Source organism: Balaenoptera musculus, chromosome 3 (assembly GCF_009873245.2).
Source record: "Balaenoptera musculus isolate JJ_BM4_2016_0621 chromosome 3, mBalMus1.pri.v3, whole genome shotgun sequence".
Taxonomy (NCBI): domain Eukaryota; kingdom Metazoa; phylum Chordata; class Mammalia; order Artiodactyla; family Balaenopteridae; genus Balaenoptera; species Balaenoptera musculus.
Window position 1 is genome coordinate 93,599,528 of NC_045787.1, and position 21,292 is coordinate 93,620,819.

The 21,292-nt window shown below is 40.2% G+C and overlaps 1 protein-coding gene across 1 annotated transcript; it reads right to left on the reverse strand.

The window, feature by feature from the left end:
• Nucleotides 1-585: 585 nt before the first annotated feature.
• Nucleotides 586-19,128, reverse strand: TMED7 (transmembrane p24 trafficking protein 7). Its single transcript, XM_036846306.1, has 3 exons — nucleotides 18,547-19,128; nucleotides 13,450-13,695; nucleotides 586-3,507 (listed from the first exon to the last, which is right to left on the reverse strand). Exons 1-3 carry the CDS (start codon nucleotides 18,739-18,741, stop codon nucleotides 3,271-3,273), a joined length of 678 nt encoding a protein of 225 aa, XP_036702201.1. The 5' UTR covers nucleotides 18,742-19,128; the 3' UTR covers nucleotides 586-3,270.
• Nucleotides 19,129-21,292: the final 2,164 nt, after the last annotated feature.

Sequence of the window (21,292 nt, forward strand, 5' to 3'; positions counted from 1 at the left end):
TACGTTGTTCAATTTAGTTCCTGGTGAAAATGAAAAGTGTCTTTTTACTTAAAACCAAACGAACTTTTTGGCCAGCCCAATATATTATTGTTATTTCTCTGCTACTTTTGTACTTGTGCCTAGGAACCAGAACGTCCCCCATAACATTATAAAGGGGGAACAAAGTTGAGAAAACTTGGCATTATACAACCAAAGGTTAATTTACCTAAAAACTAAGAGCTTTTAAGGGAATTGAAGGCTTAACTTCCTTTCACCAAAACTTTCAGTAAGAAAAGGAAAAGTAAGGTTAAAAGTGAGGTGTTTACAGGTTGTATTTCTCTTCTTTAACTTTCTTTCTTGGTCAGTCCCTGAGATGTTCCAATGAAATATCAAATAAATTATCACTTTCTTGCTACAAAACTGTACTCCAAGCTGCAAGTTGATAAGGAGCTTCAAAAAGGTTTAAATCTTGACAGAAATAAGTGAAGTCAGTTTGTTGAAAGATTTTTTTATTCTACAAGAATTGATTGGTGCAATCCTGCAGAACCAACATTTTTAATTTAGAGAAATTTTTCTTTTCAAAAGTAAATGAAAACTCCCTTTGAGTAATTTATATATCAATTTGTTTAATTCTTGAAAACAATAGTCATAGGGTCTGCTTTGTCCTATTTAACCATAAATGTTATACATTTACAAACTGAAGCAAAAATGGATAGTACAGAGATTTAAATGAAATCTTTCAAAGAATAAAACTGCTTTTCAGTCCACTGTGTTTTCAAAGATGATTATCATCAAGCCAGGATGAAAGCTGTGAACCCCAAACCATTTGTTTCTTTAATAAAAAATGAATATTTAGATTATTAGCAAAGTAATATCTTAAAATGTATCTTCACACAGTTGGAATTTTAGTATAAACTTGTATATCAAGTCCCTTTCCATTATTTATTCTACTTTAAAAATATATACAGCTAATGATGTTTAAATATGTATTCTGAGCCGTAAGTCCAAACGTAAATATTTGGGAAATTCAAACTGTTGCAACAAGTTATGAAAGGATTAAAGAAAAAAGATGAGCTACAAATTATATAGGGGAAGGAAGAAAAAAGTTCTTACTTAATATTCATGTCTAGGGAGATATGTATTTTCTAATTTTTATATACATATCTAGTTGAGTATAGGCAAGCCATCAAACTTTAACCAGTTACAAACAGACTAGACTAAGTCAGTACTATTTTCTACAACAGGTAACAGTGGTGATTTAAAAAATTTTAATATATCTCAATAGTTTCACCGCAAGTTTATCTGTGGTAATAGTCTTTAAATATCATGAAGTTTTGATAGGCACAGATTAAATAACTGCATTATCTATGCCAAACTCGGCACACTGATGATACCCAGCTCTGCTGAATTATGGTGAAACTATCTGAATACAACAGAGCAGACAGGCAACCAGAAAAGGACATTTAACATACTCCCATGTTTATCACTTTAACATTAGTGTTCAAAATTTGCAAATCTAGAGGGACACTTAAAAAGCTACAGGACAACTCCAATACAAGAACCCCAATAGATAAATCTGCAGAATCTTAAACTTCAGTTCTTAATCCACTGGTAAATATTGCTGAAGGAGTAGCTATTTGGTCTTCAAAAATTTTAGAGTTAAAAGTCTGAAAATATGTTCATCCCTTGCTACACTGTAGCACTTGAAATCAGCAAGCAGGACAACCTGAATTCATTTTGCTCTTACATGCAGCAGTGTGTATGCATCTTAAGACAGCTTAGAATTAAGAGTTAACTTCTAGTCAGTAGTGGTAAGTGACTAGAATTGCTATCCAATCAGTATTCTGTGGTACCACGTATCAAAGTCCTAACAATATGACAGTCACGTTCAGCACTCATCACTTTTAGGTGGGGGATAGAAGCATGGCAAAAAGCAGTTGCAATTTTTTTTTTTTTAACAGCATAAAAGCTTTAAACACATACAATTTTGCATCATCTTGTATTCTATTCTAGAATACTTGGACTCTTACTTCAATCAGCTCAATCTATGCAAGTTATAAAACACAAACACAGTCTAAACCCTATAGTCTACAGAAAATGCACTAATACTCGTTAAATGCAGTACAATCAATGAAGATTATCAAATAAGAAACACACACACACGGCATTCTAAATTTTTAAATCATCTTAGGGCTGCTAACCAGAGATTGTACAAATTACATGTGCAAGACAAAAAAACAAAAAAAAAAAAGAAAGAAAGAAAAAAACCAAAGTAACTAACTTCTCAGTGCATCACACCCACTAGGATAAAATGTATGGCACTTTTATAATACTATATTACAACTCTCAATTTAAGCTGGGAGTGACTCAGACATTAAAGCCACATACGAGTAAGAACTAGCCAATTCAAATGTTTAAAATGAAACAGATCACCTTTTTTCTTTGTAAAAGCACTGAAAATGTAATATGTGCAGATAACTCACTAAAAGTCTTCTCATTTCATTTGCCCCCCATTGTAGTGTCTTAAATTATTCTGTAATTATTCTACCTGTTAACAACAGTCTGACATTTAAGGCCTGTGTAAACTCTATTATGTTATTGAAACATACTATTTCCTGTGTGGTAAAAATGTCTTTATGAAAAAAAATAACATATCTGGTTATAGATCATAGAATAAACCCAAACAATAAAAATGACATTTTCCAAGCTACTGAGAAATAAATTAAACCATGATGTATCAATTTAAAATTATATCAATATTAACTAACTAACATTTCTATGGTAGATTTTTTTCCTCATAAAATTAAACAGTGCAGAATAGGGCTTGGGCTACAGCTAATCACATTTGGTTTTCTTAAAAACAAAACTTTATTTCCTATAAACAACTGAAAGGTAATTTTCTTCCTCCACAACCCATGTAGACATTAAATTGAAGGTTTTAAAAATCTCCACTACTTACAAGAAAAGTATTTTTAAATGGCTAAAAGGAACCAAAATACCAAATCAAAATACTTTAGTGTGCGAAGAGCAGATAGAAACAACCAAGAAAAGAGTAGATCATTGTGTTGAATATTTATGAATAGCCCAAAATAGTCCCAAAGTTTTTCTACCTTTACAAATAAAAAAAGGTGTCCTTTCCACAGCTTGGGGATATGCATCGTACATCCCTCCACAACAAGCGTATGAGTAAGATTCTAAAAATGTTGCCAATATTAAGTTCTTCGGTACCTAAAATTAATTAGAGGACAGCAATATTACAGCGGCAATGGTGGATCAATTCTCAAAATGTAGTTACGATCCAACACGAGTTGTCGTGGTTCTTTTATCCGAGAAAAAGCTTTTCAGAAGAAATACCTGCCCTATGCTCACCACCAGAAGAATGAGGGCTTCTCCTACTGACCAATAGGCCACTCTTGTATTTAGATCCTCAGCTCGGCTTCGGCCTTGAGCCTCTCTCAAACGGAAATGAGTCTGATAGTCAATGACAGATTTCAGAGCTTCGTGAATTGAAACACAGGCAGATTCCATCTAAAGAGAAAGATTTTCAGTTAGTATGTTTTAATACTTTCTGTACAATCCATCTAGCATATTCATCTTTTCTTTTAATTTGATCTCAATTCCTCACCTGACTAACATTCTACTAAACTGGCACTCATTCATTCACTCATTCGTGTGAATGGTCCTGGCAAAGCAACGCTTCCACACATTCTCACTAGGATGACTGGTAAGGCTAGAGATCCCATGAAGCAGCTGCTTGCCCCAAACTGGAACATCCCAACTGTGGCATCTGTTAAGGTGGGAGACGGAACATGAAGCTAACAGTAGGATAAATACTAAGCAGTTAAGGTTGGTAGCTACCGAATTTCAAGGCCAGGTTTCTTAAAGAGGAAGAATTAGGAAGGGAATGGCAGGTCAGTAAATTTGACCAATTGTAAGAATATGAATCAAAGTCCAAATATATACAAAAACAAATGAAATATGGCATAAAAGTAGATTGTTAGTCAAAGTTATTTCAACTATCTTAAAAGCAGTTGAAACTGAAAAGTGATAGGTCAGAGTAGTAATTTTTTTTTCCACATTTACCATTTTGCTAAATAAGTCTTCTTCCTCATTCCAGTCAACAAAACCAATATATATGTGCTCAATAGGACATAAGTTTCATTTTCACTGTGTAATGAGTTTGTAGGCCTTCATCTGATGACACCATACCTTTTTCTAAATTACACTAACTGCTTTGCGGTAGGTTAAGAGTGTAATTTTTTCCGTTGTATACGAGTTTAATGTTTTTCTACTGCTAAAAACTTAATCCTGGCGATGAAATATATGCTTTATTATATTACACTTATTTTACATCACAAACCACGTATTAGGTATTTTTTTCAATATTTGTTTGTTGTAATTTTAATAATAGACATTAGAAAATAATTTAAACACTTAATAAAGTTCTACCAAAGTAAGTATGAAAGGAATAGTTATAAAAATATTTCATTAAAAGTTCCTTTAAAAAGTACGAGAGATGAAGACTGGCGCCCCTCACTGCCACCCGCACTGGGCCTGCAGCAGCTCTTCTGTCCTGTGCTGTGGACTCCACACAAGAAACAGTGTTTTCTTTGCTGCTTTAACAGTGGAATTAGATGTTAAGTATGTTGACATCGGTGCCCACTATCCTGGTGAGGTAAGGAACAAAAAGATCTTGGAATGAGGAGACCTACAAGATGGCAGAGGAGTAAGACACGGAGATCACCTTCCTCCCCACAAATACATCAAAAATACATCTACATGAGGAACAACTCCTACAGAACACCCACTGAACGCTGGCAGAAGACCTCAGACCTCCCAAAAAGCAAGAAACTCCCCACATACCTGGGTAGGACAAAAGAAAAAAGAAAAAACAGAGACAAAAGAATAGGGATGGGACCTGCACCAGTGGGAGGGAACTGTGAAGAGGAAAAGTTTCCACACACTAGGAAGCCCCTTCACTGGTGGGGACAGCATGGGGGGGAGCTTCGGAGCCACGGAGGAGAGCGCAGCAACAGGGGTGCAGAGGGCAAAGCGGAGAGATTCCCACACAGAGGATCAGTGCCGGCCAGCACTCACCAGCCTGAGAGGCTTGTCTGCTCACCCGCCAGGGCGGGTAGGGGCTGGGAGCTGAGACTCAGGCTTCGGAGGTCAGACCCCAGGGAGAGGACTGGGGTTGGCTGCGTGAACACAGCCTGAAGGGGGCTAGTGCGCCACAGCTAGCCGGGAGGGAGTCCGGGAAAAAGTCTGGAGCTGCCAGAGAGGCAAGAGACCATTGTTGCGGGGTGTACAGGAGATGGGATTCAGAGCGCCGCCTAAACGAGCTTCAGAGACGGGTGTGAGCCGCGGCTATCAGCTTGGACCCCAGAGGCGGGCATGATACGCTAAGGCTGCTGCTGCAGCCACCAAGAAGCCTGTGTGCGAGCACAGGTCACTCTCCACACCGCCCCTCCTGGGAGCCTGTGCAGCCCGCCACTGCCAGGGTCCCGTGATCCAGGGACAACTTCCCCGGGAGAACACATGGCCTGCCTCAGGCAGCTGCAATGTTACACTGGCCTCTGCCGCTGCAGGCTTGTCCTGCAAACCAATTATGACTACCATACCCCTCCCTCTCCCCAGCCTGAATGAGCAAGACAGCCCTAATCAGCTGCTGCTTTAACCCCGTCCTGTCTGGGCGGGAACAGACACCGGAGGGCAACCTACACACAGAGGCGGGGCCAAAACCAAAGCTAAACCCCAGGAGCTGTTCGAACAAAGAAGAGAAAGGGAAATTTCTCTGTGCAGCCTCAGGAGCAGCGTATTAAATCGCCACAATCAACTTGATGTACCCTGCATCTGTGGAATATCTGAATAGACAATGAATGTTCTCAAAATTGAGGCGGTGGACCTTGGGAGCAACTGTAGACTTGGGGTTTGCTTTCTGTGTCTGATTTGTTTTTGGTTTTATCTTTATATTAGCTTTAGTGCTTGTTATCACTGCTGGATCTGTTTATAGGTTTGGTTGCTCTCTTCCTTTTATTTATTTTTATTAATTTTTAAAATTTAATTTTATTTTTATACCTTTTTTTCTCTTTTTCTGAGGGTGTATGTGTATGCTTCTTTGTGTGACTTCGTCTATTTAGGTTTGCTTTTACCATTTGGTTTGAGGTTCTATCTGTCAGGTTTTTCTCTCTTCCTTTTCTTCCGAGCTGTGTGGCTGCCAGGGTCTTGGTGCTCTGGCCGGGTGTCAGGCCTGAGCCTCCGAGGTGGGAGAGCCAAGTCCAGGACACTGGACCACCAGAGACCTCCTAGCCCCAAGTAATACCAATCGGCGAGAGCTCTCCCAGAGATGTCCGTCTCAACACTAAGACCCAGGTCCACCCAACGGCCAGCAAGCTCCAGTGCTGGACACCCCATGCCAAACAACTAGCAAGACAGGAACACAACACCACCCATTAGCAGAGAGGCTGCCTCAAGTCATACTAAGTTCACAGACACGCCAAAACATACCACTGGACACAGCCCTGCCCACCAAAAGATCCAGCCCCACCCACCAGAGCACACGCACCACTCCCCTCCACGAGGAAGTCTACAAAAGCCACTGAACCAACCTCACCCGCTGTGGGCAGACACCAAAAATAACGGGAACTACGGACCTGCAGCCTGGGAAAAGGAGACTCCAAACACAGTAAGTTAAACAAAATGAGAAGACAGAGAAATATGCAGCAGATGAAGGAGCAAGGTAAAAACCCACCAGACCAAACAAATGAAGAGGAAATAGGCAGCCTACCTGAAAAAGAATTCAGAGTAATGATAGTAAAGATGATCCAAAATCTTGGCAATAGAATGGAGAAAATATAAGAAACGTTTAATGAGGACCTAGAAGAACTAAAGAGCAAGCAAACAATGATGAGGAACACAATAAATGAAATTAAAAATATTCTAGAAGGAATCAATAGCAGAATAACTGAGGCAGAAGGACGGATAAGTGACCTGGAAGATAAAGTAGTGGAAGTAACTGCTGCAGAGCAGAATAAAGAAAAAAGAATGAAAAGAATTGAGGACAGTCTCAGAGACCTCTGGGATAACATTAAACGCACCAACATTGGAATTATAGGGGTCCCAGAAGAAGAAGAGAAAAAGAAAGGGTCTGAGAAAATATTTGAAGGGATTATAGTCGAAAACTTTCCTAACATTGGAAAGGAAATAGTCAAACAAGTCCAGGAAGCACAGAGAGTCCCATACAGGGTAAATACAAGGAGAAACACGCCAAAACATATATTAATCCAACTAACGAAAATTAAATACAAAGAAAAATTATTAAAAGCAGTAAGGGAAAAGCAACAAATAACATACAAGGGAATCCCCAGAAGGTTAACAGCTGATCTTTCAGCACAAACTCTGCAAGCCAGAAGGGAGTGGCAGGACATATTTAAAGTGATGAAAAGGAAAAACCTACAACCAAGATTACTCTACCCAGCAAGGATCTCATTCAGATTTGACAGAGAAATTAAAACCTTTACAGACAAGCAAAAGCTAAGAGAATTCAGCACCACCAAACCAGCTTTACAACAAATGCTAAAGGAACTTCTCTAGGCAGGAAACACAACAGAAGGAAAAGACCTACAAAAACAAACCCAAAACAATCAAGAAAATGACGACAGGAACATACGTATCGATAATTACCTTAAATGTAAATGGATTAAATGCTCCAACCAAAAGACACAGACTGGCTGAATGGACACAAAAACAAAACCCATATATATGCTGTCTACAAGAGACTCACTTCAGACCTAGGAACACATACAGACTGAAAGTGAGGGGATGGAAAAAGATATTCCATGCAAATGGAAATCAAAAGAAAGTTGGACTAGCAATTCTCATATCAGACAAAATAGACTTTAAAATAAAGACTATTACAAGAGACAAAAATGGACACTACGTAACAATCAAGGGATCAATCCAAGAAGATATAACAACTGTAAATATTTATGCACCCAACACAGGAGCACCTCAATACATAAGGCAAATGCTAACAACCATAAAATGGGAAATTGACAGTAACTACAAATCGACAGTAACTACAAATTACCGTAACTACTACAATAATAGTAGGGGACTTTACACCCCATTTTCACCAATGGACAGATCATCCAAAATGAAAATAAGGAAACACAGCTTTAAATGAAACATTAGACCAGATGGACATAACTGACATTTATAGGACATTCCATCCAAAAACGACAGAATATACTTTCTTCTAAGTGCTCATGGAACATTCTCCAGGATAGATCATATCTTGGGTGACAACTCAGGGCTTGGTAAATTTAAGAAAACTGAAATCGTATCAAGTATCTTTTCCGACCACACGCTATGAGACTATATATCAATTACAGGACAAAAACTGTAAAAAGTACAAACACATGGAGGCTAAACAATACACTACTAAATAACCAAGAAATCACTGAAGAAATCAAAGGGGAAATCAAAACATACCTAGAAACAAATGACAATGAAAACATGATGACCCAAAACCTATGGGATACAGCAAAAGCAGTTCTAAGAGGGAAGTTTATAGCTATACAAGCCTACCTCAAGAAACAAGAAACATCTCCAATAAACAACCTAACCTTACACCTAAAGCAGTCAGAGAAAGAAGAACAGAAAACCCCCAGAGTTAGCAGAAGGAAAGAAATCATAAAGATCAGATCAGAAATAAATGAAAAAGAAATGAAGGAAATAACACAGATCAATAAAAGTAAAAGCTGGTTCTTTGAGAAGATAAACAAAATTGATAAACCATTAGCCAGACTCATCAAGAAAAAAAGGGAGAAGGCTCAAATCAACAGAATGAGAAATGAAAAAAGAAGTAACAACTGACTCTGCAGAAACACAAAGGATCATGAGAGACTACTACAAGCAAGTACATGCCAATAAAATGGACAACCTGGAAGAAATGGACAAATTCTTAGAAAAATACAACCTTCCAAGACTGAACCAGGAAGAAACAGAAAATATGAACAGACCAATCACAAGCACTGAAATTGAAACTGTGATTAAAAATCTTCCAACAAACAAAAGCCCAGGACCAGATGGCTTCACAGGTGAATTCTATCAAACATTTAGAGACGAGCTAACACCTATCCTTCTAAAACTCTTCCAAAATATAGCAGAGGGAGGAACACTCCCAAACTCATTCTATGAGGCCACCATCACCCTGATACCAAAACCAGACAAAGATGTCACAGAAAAAGAAAACTACAGACCAATATCACTGACGAACATAGATGCAAAAATCCTCAACAAAATAGTAGCAAACAGAATCCAACAGCACATTAAAAGGATCATACAAAATGATCAAGTGGGGTTTATCCCAGAAACACAAGGATTCTTCAGTATACACAAATCAATCAATGTGATACACCATATTAACAAACTGAAGAATAAAAACCATATGATCATCTCAATAGATGCAGAAAAAGCTTTTGACAAAATTCAACACCCATTTATGATACAAACTCTCCAGAAAGTGGGCATAGAGGGAACCTACCTCAACATAATAAAGGCCATATATGAGAAACCCACAGCCAACATCGTTCTCAATGGTAAAAAACTGAAACCATTTCCTCTAAGATCAGGAACAAGAAAAGGTTGCCCAATCTCACCACTATTATTCAACATAGTTTCGGAAGTTTTAGCCACAGCAATCAAAGAAGAAAAAGAAATTAAAGGAATCCAAATCAGAAAAGAAGAAGTGAAACTGTCACTGTCTGCAGATGACATGACACTATACATAGAGAATCCTAAAGATGCTACCAGAAAACTACTAGAGCTAATCAATGAATTTGGTAAAGTAGCAAGATACAAAATTAATGCACAGAAATCTCTTGCATTCCTATACACTAATGACGAAAAATCTGAAAGAGAAATTAAGGAAACACTCCCATTTACCACTGCAACAAAAAGAATAAAATACCTAGGAATAAACCTACCTAGGGAGACAAAAGACCTGTATGCAGAAAACTATAAGACACTGATGAAAGAAATTAAAGGCGATAAAAACAGGTGGAGAGATATACCATGTTCTTGGATTGGAAGAATCGATACTGTGAAAACGACTATATTACCTAAAGCAATCTACAGATTCAATGCAATCCCTTTCAAACTACCAATGGCATTTTTCATAGAACTAGAACAAAAAATTTCACCATTTGTATGGAAACACAGAAGACCCCGGATAGCCAAAGCAATCTTGATAAAGAAAAATGGAGCTGGAGGAATCAGGTTCCCTGACTTCAGACTACACTATAAAGCTACAGTAATCAAGACAGTATGCTAGTGGCACAAAAACAGAAATATAGATCAACGGAACAGGATAGAAAGCCCAGATATAAACCCATGCACATATGGTTACCTTATCTTTGATAAAGGAGGCAAGGATATACAATGGAGAAAAGACAGCCTGTTCAATAAGCGGTGCTGGGAAAACTGGACAGCTACATGTAAAAGAATGAAATTAGAACACTTCCTAATACCAAACACAAAAATAAACTCAAAATGGATTAAAAACCTAAACGTAAGGCCAGACACTATAAAACTCTTAGAGGAAAACATAGCAGAACATTCTATGACATAAATCACAGCAACATCCTTTTTGACCCACCATCTAGAGAAATGGAAATTAAACCAAAAATAAACAAACGGGACCTAATGAAACTTAAAAGCTTTTGCACAGTAAAGGAAACCATAAACAAGATGAAAAAACAACCCTCAGAATGGGAGAAAATATTTGCCAACTAAGCAACTGACAAAGGATTAATCTCCAAAATTTACAAGCAGCTCATGCAGCTCAATATCAAAAAACAAACAACCCAATCCAAAAATGAGCAGAAGACCTAAACAGACATTTCTCCAAAGAAGATATACAGATGGTCAACAGACACATGAAAGGATGCTCAACATCACTAACCATTAGAGAAATGCAAATCAAAACTACAATGAGGTATCACCTCACACCGGTCAGAATGGCCATCATCAAAAAATCTACAAACAGTAAATGCTGGAGAGGGTGTGGAGAAAAGGGAACCCTCTTACACTGCTGGTGGGAATGTAAACTGATACAGCCACTATGGAGAACAGTATGGAGGTTCCTTAAAAAGCTAAAAATAGAACTACTATATGACCCAGCAACCCCACTACTGGGCATATACCCTGGGAAAACCATAACTCAAAAAGACACACATGTACTCCAATGTTCACTGCAGCACTATTTACAATAGCCAGGTCATGGAAACAACCTAAATGTCCACTGACTGATAAATGGATAAAGAAGATGTGGTACATATATATAATGGAATATTACTCGGCCATAAAAAGGAACGAAATTGGACCATCTGTAGATATGGATGGCCCTGGAGTCTGTCATACAGAGTGAGTCAGTCAGAAAGAGAAAAATAAATATCGTATATTAATCGATATATTCCACACATGTATGTGGAATCTAGAAAAATGGTACAGATGAACCTATTTCTAGGGCAGGAATAGAGATGCAGACGTAGAGAACAGACATGTGGACACAGCTGGGGGGGGGGTTGGGGGGGATGAACTGGGAGATTAGGTTCGACATAAATACACTACCATGTGTAAAACAGATAGCTAGTGGAAACCTGTGGTATAGCACAGGGAGCTCAGCTTGGTGCTCTGTGATGACCTAGAAGGGATGAGGGGTATGGGAGGGAGGTCCAAGAGGAGGGGATATATATATATATTTACACACACATACAGCTGATTCACTTCGTTGTACAGCACAAATTAACACAACAATTAAAAAAAAGAATAGGGCTTCCCTGGTGGCACAGTGGTTGGGAGTCTGCCTGCCAACGCAGGGGACATGGGTTCGAGCCCTGGTCTGGGAAGATCCCACATGCCGCGGAGCAACTGGGCCCGTGAGCCACAACTACTGAGCCTGCGCGTCTGGAGCCTGTGCTCCGCAACAAGAGAGGCCGCGATAGTGAGAGGTCCGCGCACCGTGATGAAGAGTGGCCCCCGCTTGCCGCAACTAGAGAAAGCCCTCGCACAGAAACGAAGACCCAACAGAGCCAAAAATAAATAAAGAAATAAATTTATTTAAAAAAAAAAAAAAGAATAGAATAAAATGTGATACAAATAAAGGAGATTAAGTGGTCCTAAAAGCATTTATCTACGTAGGTTTTTATCTATCTATCTTGGCTGCACCAGGTCTCAGTTGTGGCACGTGTGATCCTCGTTGCGACATGTGGGATCTTTTTTAGTTGTGGCATGCGGACTTCTTAGCTGTGATATGGCGTGCGGGCTTCTAAGTTGCGGCATGAGGGCTCCTCAGTTGCAGCATGCAAACTCTTAGTTGTGGCACACATGCGGGATCTAGTTCCCTGACCAGGGATCGAACCCGGGCCCTCTGCATTGGGAGCATGGAGTCTTACCCACTGGACCACCAGGGAAGTCCCTGCATAGGTTTTTAAAGCAAACTGTCTTACTTTTACAAATTAAAATTTATTAAGGTTAAGTTATAAACAATGGCCCCAAAGAAAAATCTTTTTACAAAGTGCTGTTCACACATGATGCGAAAATAAAGAGAACATTTCTAAAAATAAGAACATCTGAACACATCTTATTAATGCTTACAATAGGTTTATGAATTAAGGCTCTTACACATTCTTAAAAACTGCCTCTATCACTACATGATTTTGGCCAAGAGACTACCTGGAACCTGGAAACAATGAAATCCAATTTAAGGTTTTAACAAGAAGGTGATAAATAATTCCTTTGAATACCGAACTATCTTTTAGACATACTCTAAGCTCAAAATGTATCTGAACTAGAAATAAAACAGCCCTTCTCATCACCTGAGCAGTATTTGTTCACTGACTCTAAATTTCTTTTGCTATCTTTCCCTCATTAAGCTATTCTTCAAAATAAAACTCAATTTAGCTACCTTAACTATTTTTGTTAGATGACTTACTATTAATCTTTACTACTTTACCTTCAGTTACAGCAAAAGTTACTGTAACAGCAGTTTGAGTAACACTAAATACTGGTATAAAAGTATATATATGTTAAGGCATCATTTTTGCTTCCAGTTATACCAACCTGCTAAGTTATGGTAGCAACATTCCTCCACGAATTACAGAAAATGCTTCATAATGCTGGAGTACTGTTTAGACTTTTAAGCTTCCTTTGCCATTGATGTTTCTACCTAAGTGATCCCCCTATTTTAATGTCTCTTTTCTTTTCATAAAATCCTTTAACACTGGTCTTCACTAAAAAAGTCTGAAGTTCTCTGTGAAATGCCTAATCTACTGGAAGAGTTAAGATAGTTCTTAAAGGTTGCGTTAAAGTCACAAAATCTGTGTTCCATCAATGAGTTAATGGATATTAAATTATGCTTTTTTTCCCTTTAAACATATCCATGTTGTGTTACTGACTTTTTATTACCTGGGTAAGAGCACTGACTCGGTTCTCACTAGGAAACAAAGGTGGGTCTTCTCCAACTTGAAAATCAAAATACACGGTTTTATGTGTGAAAGTAGAAAATTCATTGCTGAAGCAAAATTTGTATGTCCCATTTTTGGAGGCTGTGAAGGTAAAACTATCATACTGTTTCTTCATCTCTTTGTATAACACATTACCATCAGGATCTTCTAATCGACAATCTACATCATAGTGACCACCAGTAATCACCTACAAAAGAGAAAAAAACAAAAAATGAAGAGATCACTGCAACTAACAAGTTTGAGAAATCAACCAGGTTTCCTGTTAAAATGGCTATAAGGTTTTTTTACCATCACAGGCAATTTTACATTTCTTGATTTCTACCAGTGGATGGAACTTGGGAGGCAGATTTCAGTTCAACTAAAGTTTTACAGAAACTGAACAAATTTCCTCATGACAGGAGAGAGGGAACTAACCAACAAGCGAGACAACTGTTCTAGTTACTATAGGCCTCTTACATCACTTAATTCTCCCAACAACCCTACAAGACAGTATTTTTCCCTCAATTTGACAAACTGAGAAACTGAGTTAAAATAAGTAACTTACCCAAGATTTTTCACCTAGTAAGAGGTTGAATGCCAGATTCATATTCTTGACCCTTAAGCTTACTGCCATGTAATATTTTCCTTCCCCAAATTTTTTCATCTAGTTTCCTATTAGCATCATCCAAGCACTCTCAGATAGTACAGTGAAGCACTTAAGTAGGTCAGTCCTTAGCCTAACACCCCATGCATACTTCTTTTATAGAACTTAAACTCATTTTACTGCCAAATTACAAACAGACTATGTTTAAGTTCTTTTTATAGGTCAGTTATATGGAATTTGATACATACTTTGTTTTGAATTACATTTTGAACAGAACAGACTTGTGGCCTGTTCCAAGAGTATATCATTATTTACAAACTTGTTTCCAAGAGAAACATAAATGATTAAACTACATTGTTTTAACCCCTGTGATTAAAGCAAAACCGAAACAGAACAACACGAAAGCAAATAAATGTTTTGTTCATCTGCACAGTCTGTGTTTAAGGGAAAGCATATGAAAGGAAAGCCAGGGGTAGGTGAAAAGCTTCTGAAGAGGATTTTGGAGCTATTTTCAAAGGCTTATGCTTAATCAGTTACAATTTGAGCCATTTGAGTTATACAAATGAAGAGAAGAGGGAGACATTTTTCCTGAGGTTACTTGGCAAGCATAAGAGAGGAAGAAGGAAAAGGATTAAAGAGGAGAAAAAACTCCTTATATGAGAAAACACTGACGGGGAAAAAGAGGGAGAGGAGACAGGAGAAGAAACATAGGGTGCCTGTATCCACCTGAGGTAATGCGGAAGAGACATTGGGTTTGGGGGTTTCCAACCACCATGAGATATATTTTCAAGCTTGAACCCTCTGGGTTAGCATAATATTGACATTCTACATTTGTGGAACACAGAGATCAAACTTTGGACTTCAGAGAAGATTGATTATTTATATGACCTTTTGTCACTAAAGAGATACGATAAATAACTGAACTATGTTAAAAGATCATTTTGATAATTAAATGAAATATAACTAGGCACTTAGGAAACCGTAAAATACGCAAATATTAACATACAGATATAACGTTTGACATAAAAACAGTGTCTTATCAATTGGGCATTTACCCCTCCCCACCAAAAGTCGACAACCTTTCTTCTAGGTGAAATAATGACTTCACTTTATATACCCAATTATTCATACTTAACCATAGTACTTTGAATAATCAAAACATACATACAAACAAAAATACAGAACCAGAACTGATCATCATGCCACTTTTCTTCTATCAAACTTTAAAACAAATAATCTTACTTCAGATAAAAATAGCCCTTACAACCTATCTGGTCACGTAAGAAAGAAACTGGGGATCATCTCAAATTATGTGTCTACCTGTCCAGTTAGTCACAGAAACCTCTCGATACTACTGCCTCTCTCAGATTCACCCCATCTCTTCCATTCCCAATCCACAATCCAGACGGAACTAGTGGCTCAACTTCCGAAAAGGTCTTCCCATAATCCAATCTCTCCTGCCTCTAATGCAGGGTCTCTTAACCTCAGGTATTAGATGGTCTGGGGCTGGGTAAGTCTTCCTCTCGGGGGGCTGTGTTGCCCTGCGCACTGTCGCATATTTACCAGCATCGCCAGTCTCTAACCGCTAGAGACAGCAACATCTCCCTCCCCACATGTCTCAAAACCTTCTGATAATTCCTGTGGCCTACAGAAAAATCCAAACCTGTTAACAACAGCATACCACACCCCTGTACCTCCTCAAGGAAGTCTCAGCACCTTTTACACCCTTTCTCATCTCTATGTTCCAAAAATACCAGAATGCCAGAAATTCTCTGACACAGTCTCTGCTCTACATCTGCACTAATAGTGACAAATTACACGGGTTTGTTTGCTGAAGAAGAATCACCAGGACCCAAAATGACTATGCTTATAAATCTACCAGTTTATGAGAGGGAGAGAATACAATATAAAACATCACAGCCAAAAGCTGTCTCACAGCAAGAGGACAGAAGAGATCAGGTATGGGCTCCTTTGTTTCTCCCTCTGTGAGGGATGTGGCCAGAAATACACCCTCTGCAGATCAGGAGCCAACCCAAGTGTGCAAGGAACACCTTGGAATCAGTGAGCCCAAAGTAGAGTCTTGACTGGGTTTTTTTATATTTTTGCCTTTTCACATAAGCATATTTCTGCCATGTAACTATTCTCAGTAGCAGACTCTCCGGGGGTCTCACTAGACCAGGTACAAATCATCAATCTCACTGTCATCATATGAACAATGCTGACAAACTGGCACAAACCTCCCCCCTAAAGCCCTCAGACCACAGTTACAAAGCACTCTATGATTCAGTATTTTCAGTGCCGACTCAGGGTAATTTTCAGGCTTGCTGGAATTAAGTCTCACAAACATAACATATCTGCTGAGGAAGTCCCTCCCCCCTCTGCCACCCTGTAGAGTAACTTCTATTTATCCCTCTAGACTCAGCTCATACATCAGACCCTCAGCTAAATTTCCCCTGATGATCCTTCGTCTTCAGCCAGCACTATACCTAGTGTGTACTTTCATTATTGCATTTAACATTACATGACTATGTGTCTATGTAAGGTCCCTGAGGTCAAGTTCAGCCTTATTTGTCTTTGGGAGGTAGTAAAATAAAGTGGTTAAGAGCTTAACCTGGGAGGGAGGGAGACACAAGAGGGAAGAGATATGGGGATATATGTATACATATAGCTGATTCACTTTGTTATAAAGCAGAAACTAACACACCATTGTAAAGCAATTATACTCCAATAAAGATGTTAAAAAAAAAAACTGCATACTGATTCTGCTACCTGTTACATTTTGTAACCTTGGGTCTCAACTTACCGAAGCCTCAGTTTCTCCATCAGTAAAAAAAATAATAAAAACTCTCTAATAAACCCATCTCATATCGAGTTGCCCTGAGAATTAAGTAATACACCTGAAACGGTTGCTATACTGTCTGCCACATAATAAACAGTAATTTTTTAGCCCGCAAGAGTAGTAGAGTAGTACTCTCACCAACAAGCACAGCATGTGCACGTAGAAGTCAAAAAATCTTTGTTAAATTCAACAAATAAAATTGTCACTGACACTTTATATTACAATTCTTGCTATCATCTTTTCTGTCCCCCTGGTCCTGACCATGAAGTTAAGCAAGCCTAAGAGCCATCCTTGGCCTCCCTCCCTCCCTCGCTGTAGCCAAAATCATCACCAAGTTCTGTTGCTTTTACATAAAAAGTATTTCTCATCCTTTCACTTTTTCTCCTTCCCCGGTGCTACCACCCTAGTCTCAGCCTGGACCACTACAGTAGCCTCCTAATCAGTCTTCCGTATCTACTTGGCAATACTCCTTAATACCTTCTCTACCTGCACAAGTTAATATCTGTACAGCTACCAAGAATACTTAGAACTTGTCACTGCACTGCTTACAACCCTATGATGGCTTCTCATCCTCTTAAGAAAAACTAAAATCCTTTACCCGGCCAGCTGGGCACTACATGGTCTGGCCCCTGCTGACCTCCCTTCTTCTGGCTCCTTATTCCCAGCTACAGTGGACCTCTCTGTGTTCTTCAAACTCCCAGTCACTGTTACCACAGTGACCTTGCCAAGGCCATTCCCTCTTCCCCCTCACCAAAGCATTTACAACTCATCTTTTCCAGTTCAGCATCAAATCACTTCCTAAAGGAAGCCTTCACAGATTCCAATGACCAGACCGTATATCACCTATTCTCTGCTCTTAAAGCACAATTGTGATGAATGAACAGGTACTAATTAAGAAAAGAACCGTAGGATAGGTAGGGAATCAAGAATGATGGCAGCGACCCTATCTATTTTGTTCACTTCTCTAGCACCAGCACCTAGTACTCAATAGCTGTTCAAACATGTTAAGTCTACCAACAAAAAAAGAAACAGTAAAGACTGTTCTAACCAATTTAAGAAACTACGTTCTGTTAAATAGGCACTTTTATATAATCCCCCAAATGAAAAGGGGCCTCTCATTTATCACAGCAATTCCTTCTACAAATCCTTTGGCAGATGGTCATCTGGTCTGGAATAGAGCTCTTGCAACGACAGGGACCACATTAACCAATAATCCTAATATCGATGGAAAAACTGAAAAGCAATGGAGTTAGATACCGGCAGCACTTGAAATCTGATTAAAGTGGAGGTGCGGATTAGAGAGTGGCGGACTGACGTTGGGCACTATGGAACAGGAATACTTTTTTTTTTTTTTAAAGGAAACTCTTAAAGAAAAAAGTTCAAAATGAAGGACATTAGAGAAAAGACGGAAAAATCACAGCCACAGGAAGCATTTCTGGAATTTATATATCTTAACATCTGGTCTTAAATGTCTAATGCGCAAGGTTTCGGACAGGAAAGCCAAATGGCCTGCATCAGCTACCTAGATGTGATTCCTGAATCAGCCAAAGAATGAGAAAACAGCCTCGACCCTGGAACCGCGAGCTGGGGCCCGCGACCGCCTGAGCCCGTAGTACCTGGAACTCGAGAGTGCACTTGGTGCCCTGCGTGATGTCCTCGTAGAAACACTGCTTGGCATTGTCGGGCAGCTCGAACGTGATCTCAGAGGCGCCGCAGGGCCCCGGCACCAGCAACAGCAGCAACGCGAGCAGCCTACAGCCCCAACGGCCCGCGGCGGCAGCCCAGCGCTGCGCGGACCCCAGCCGGGGCATCCCGAAGCGGCGGCGGCGGCCTCAACCGAGCTGCGGGGGGACGCGGGGTCAGGTCTGCACGGACTCACGGCGCGCGGCAGGCCTCACCACAAACGGCACCGCGAAGACGCACCGCAGAGTTGCTCCGAGCCCTAAGAGATTCGAGATGCGCAGCGAGTCGCTGCTCACGGGGTAGGGACCAGGGCCTAGACGCCAGAACGAGCTGGGGAGCGGAGATAAAGACGGCAGAAAACAAGCGGAAAAGACTTGAGATAGCCGGAAGCGGGGACAAGAGACGGGGGAAAGAGGCGGGGCCTGAGGCACCTGCTCCAGCGACCCGGATGTGCTCTCCCCCGGCCGCGGGGAGAGACGTTGGAGTGTGTACGTGGAAGCTCGCAAGGCGTCAGCTAGGCCTCCGACAGCGCCTGGGCCGAGAGGCGTGGCCAGTATGGTGAACGTGGCGGGGCGGGGCCAGGAGAAGGGGTGTGGCCTGTGGTAGGAGCTGCCAGTCCGTGAGTGTTTCTGCGAGAGCTGAACACAGGGGTACTCAGAGGGAGTGAGGAAGAGCCCACATTGCCCTAGAGGGCTAATCACCGGTGGTAGAGCGCTTTGCAATTTGCAGAGAGTTTTCTTGTAAATAATAAGTTTGGGGGGAAGCAGCTTTGCTAGGAGCGCGAATTCTGTGACCACCAGACTATAGGAGTTCTAATCCCTGCTCTGCTGGTTACTGGCTGTGTGACCTTAGACCAGCTGCTTAACCTCTCTACTTCAATCTTTGAATCTGAAAAATGAGAAAAATAATAGTACCTAGCCCAGAGGGTTACTACAAGGCTTCACTATTTGAAAAAAGCCCTAGAAGAGTGGTTGTCATACAGGAAGCATCATACAGTAAGCATGTACGTAGGACCCAGGCAGGGAAGTCAGAGGGTGGTGGGAAGGCCGGGTGGGGAGGTGGAGGTGTTTGATGAGGGGGGGTGATGAAGGACCTTTAATGGCTTCAGGTGCCCAAAGCCTCTTCAGGGGGAAAGGAGCCCCCGGGAGATTAGATTTGGGGGAGATTGCACCTTCCTGAGACCAAGTGAAACAGAGCAGGACCCTATGGGGCCTTCCCAGGACAGACAACCCCATGCCCTAACCGCCCCAACGGTGCCATGTCCTCAGCCTGCCTTTTGTCTGTAGAAAAACTTGAGTCAAAGAATAAATTTAATCAAGAAGTGAAAAACTGCAGAAGCAAAAGAAAACCGTCAAACAAGACAAAACAGCAATAGTCATTAAACAATGTCAAGGACATTTAGTTCCTTCTCAAGGGCTATAGATAATATTCTGAGCCATATCCTTTGAGCAGCTGTCTTGTAGAGAATGAAATCCCCACCAGGTGGAAGAAATTAACTACATGATGACCAGACTGTAGCCATGACATAAGCTACCACAATTCCGAGAACTGGCCTCAAAGAAATGGGAACAAACTGACCCTGGAACTGAAGACTAACTGTACTTAAAACAATCGAGGTGACACTGGTCAGACCACTGCATGACTAATTGCAGGACAACTGTCAGAGGTGACTGTGCTGTTTCTGCATGTAACCCCCTCCCTCCACCTATACACACCTGAAACTCCCCTTTAAAAGGTCTTGCCCACTGATTGATTGTCAGTGGAGAGTTGGCCTTCGGAGGTTGCTGGCCTCTGAAATAAAGCAGACTTTCCTTTCCAACCAATCTTGCCTCTTGATTATTGGCTCTCGAGCGGCGAGCAGCTGAACCCCACTTTCGGTAACGCTAGGCCAGAAAAAGAAGTAGTTTTTTGGTGTGTCTGTGAGTGGAAAGAAGACTGAATTTCAAAGTAGAAAGCTTGGGTTCTATTTTCTAACTCTTGGCAAGAAACATTGCTCTTTTAAATCTCCATTTCTTCATGCATCAAGTGGCAATACAAACAAAGAATGAATGAATGAATAAGATTAAGACCATAATGCGATACAGTACACACCACCAGAGAGGCAGATAGACAAATTTTTAAAAATACAACAATACCAGCTGTTGGCGAGCAAATAGGACAAGATCCCTCATACATCGCTGGTGGAAATGTAAATTGGCCCAACGGCTTTGGAAAACAATGTGGCATTATCTAATAAAGTGGAAGATACATATATGGCCTAGAAATTCCACTTTGCATATACTCTAAAGTATGTACTTTACAGCAGTGGTTCTCAAAGTGTGCTCCAAAGACCTTTGGGAGACTTTGAAACCCCTTCAGAGGATCTGAGATTATCTACGGGAGGTTGGATTTCCATCATACATCTCAACCAAAACAACATACAACATACCGAATGTAAAAGCAGATGAGCACCCAGCTTCTTGTATGAATCTAGATATTAAAGAGATTCACACAAATGTAAAGCAATGTGACCCTTATCACTAAATTTTCATTTGGGCAATATTTCTCTTTTTCATGTTAAAATGTATTATCTATGTTAACATATGTAGTAGGTGAAATTGTGTACCCCCAAAAAACATATGTCCAAATCCTAACTTCCAGACCCTGTGAATTCGATCTTACTTGGAAATAGGGTTTTTG

What these genes read in the sequence shown, in the direction of transcription:
- TMED7 (XM_036846306.1), bottom strand. Translation starts at nt 18,741, where the DNA reads ATGCCCCGGCTGGGGTCCGCGCAGCGCTGGGCTGCCGCCGCGGGCCGT. An exon ending in AGTGCACTCTCGAGTTCCAG is followed by an intron (nt 13,696 to 18,546) that starts GTACTACGGGCT and finishes TCTCTTTTGTAG; the next exon opens with GTGATTACTGGTGGTCACTA. An exon ending in GAGTCAGTGCTCTTACCCAG is followed by an intron (nt 3,508 to 13,449) that starts GTAATAAAAAGT and finishes CTTTCTCTTTAG; the next exon opens with ATGGAATCTGCCTGTGTTTC.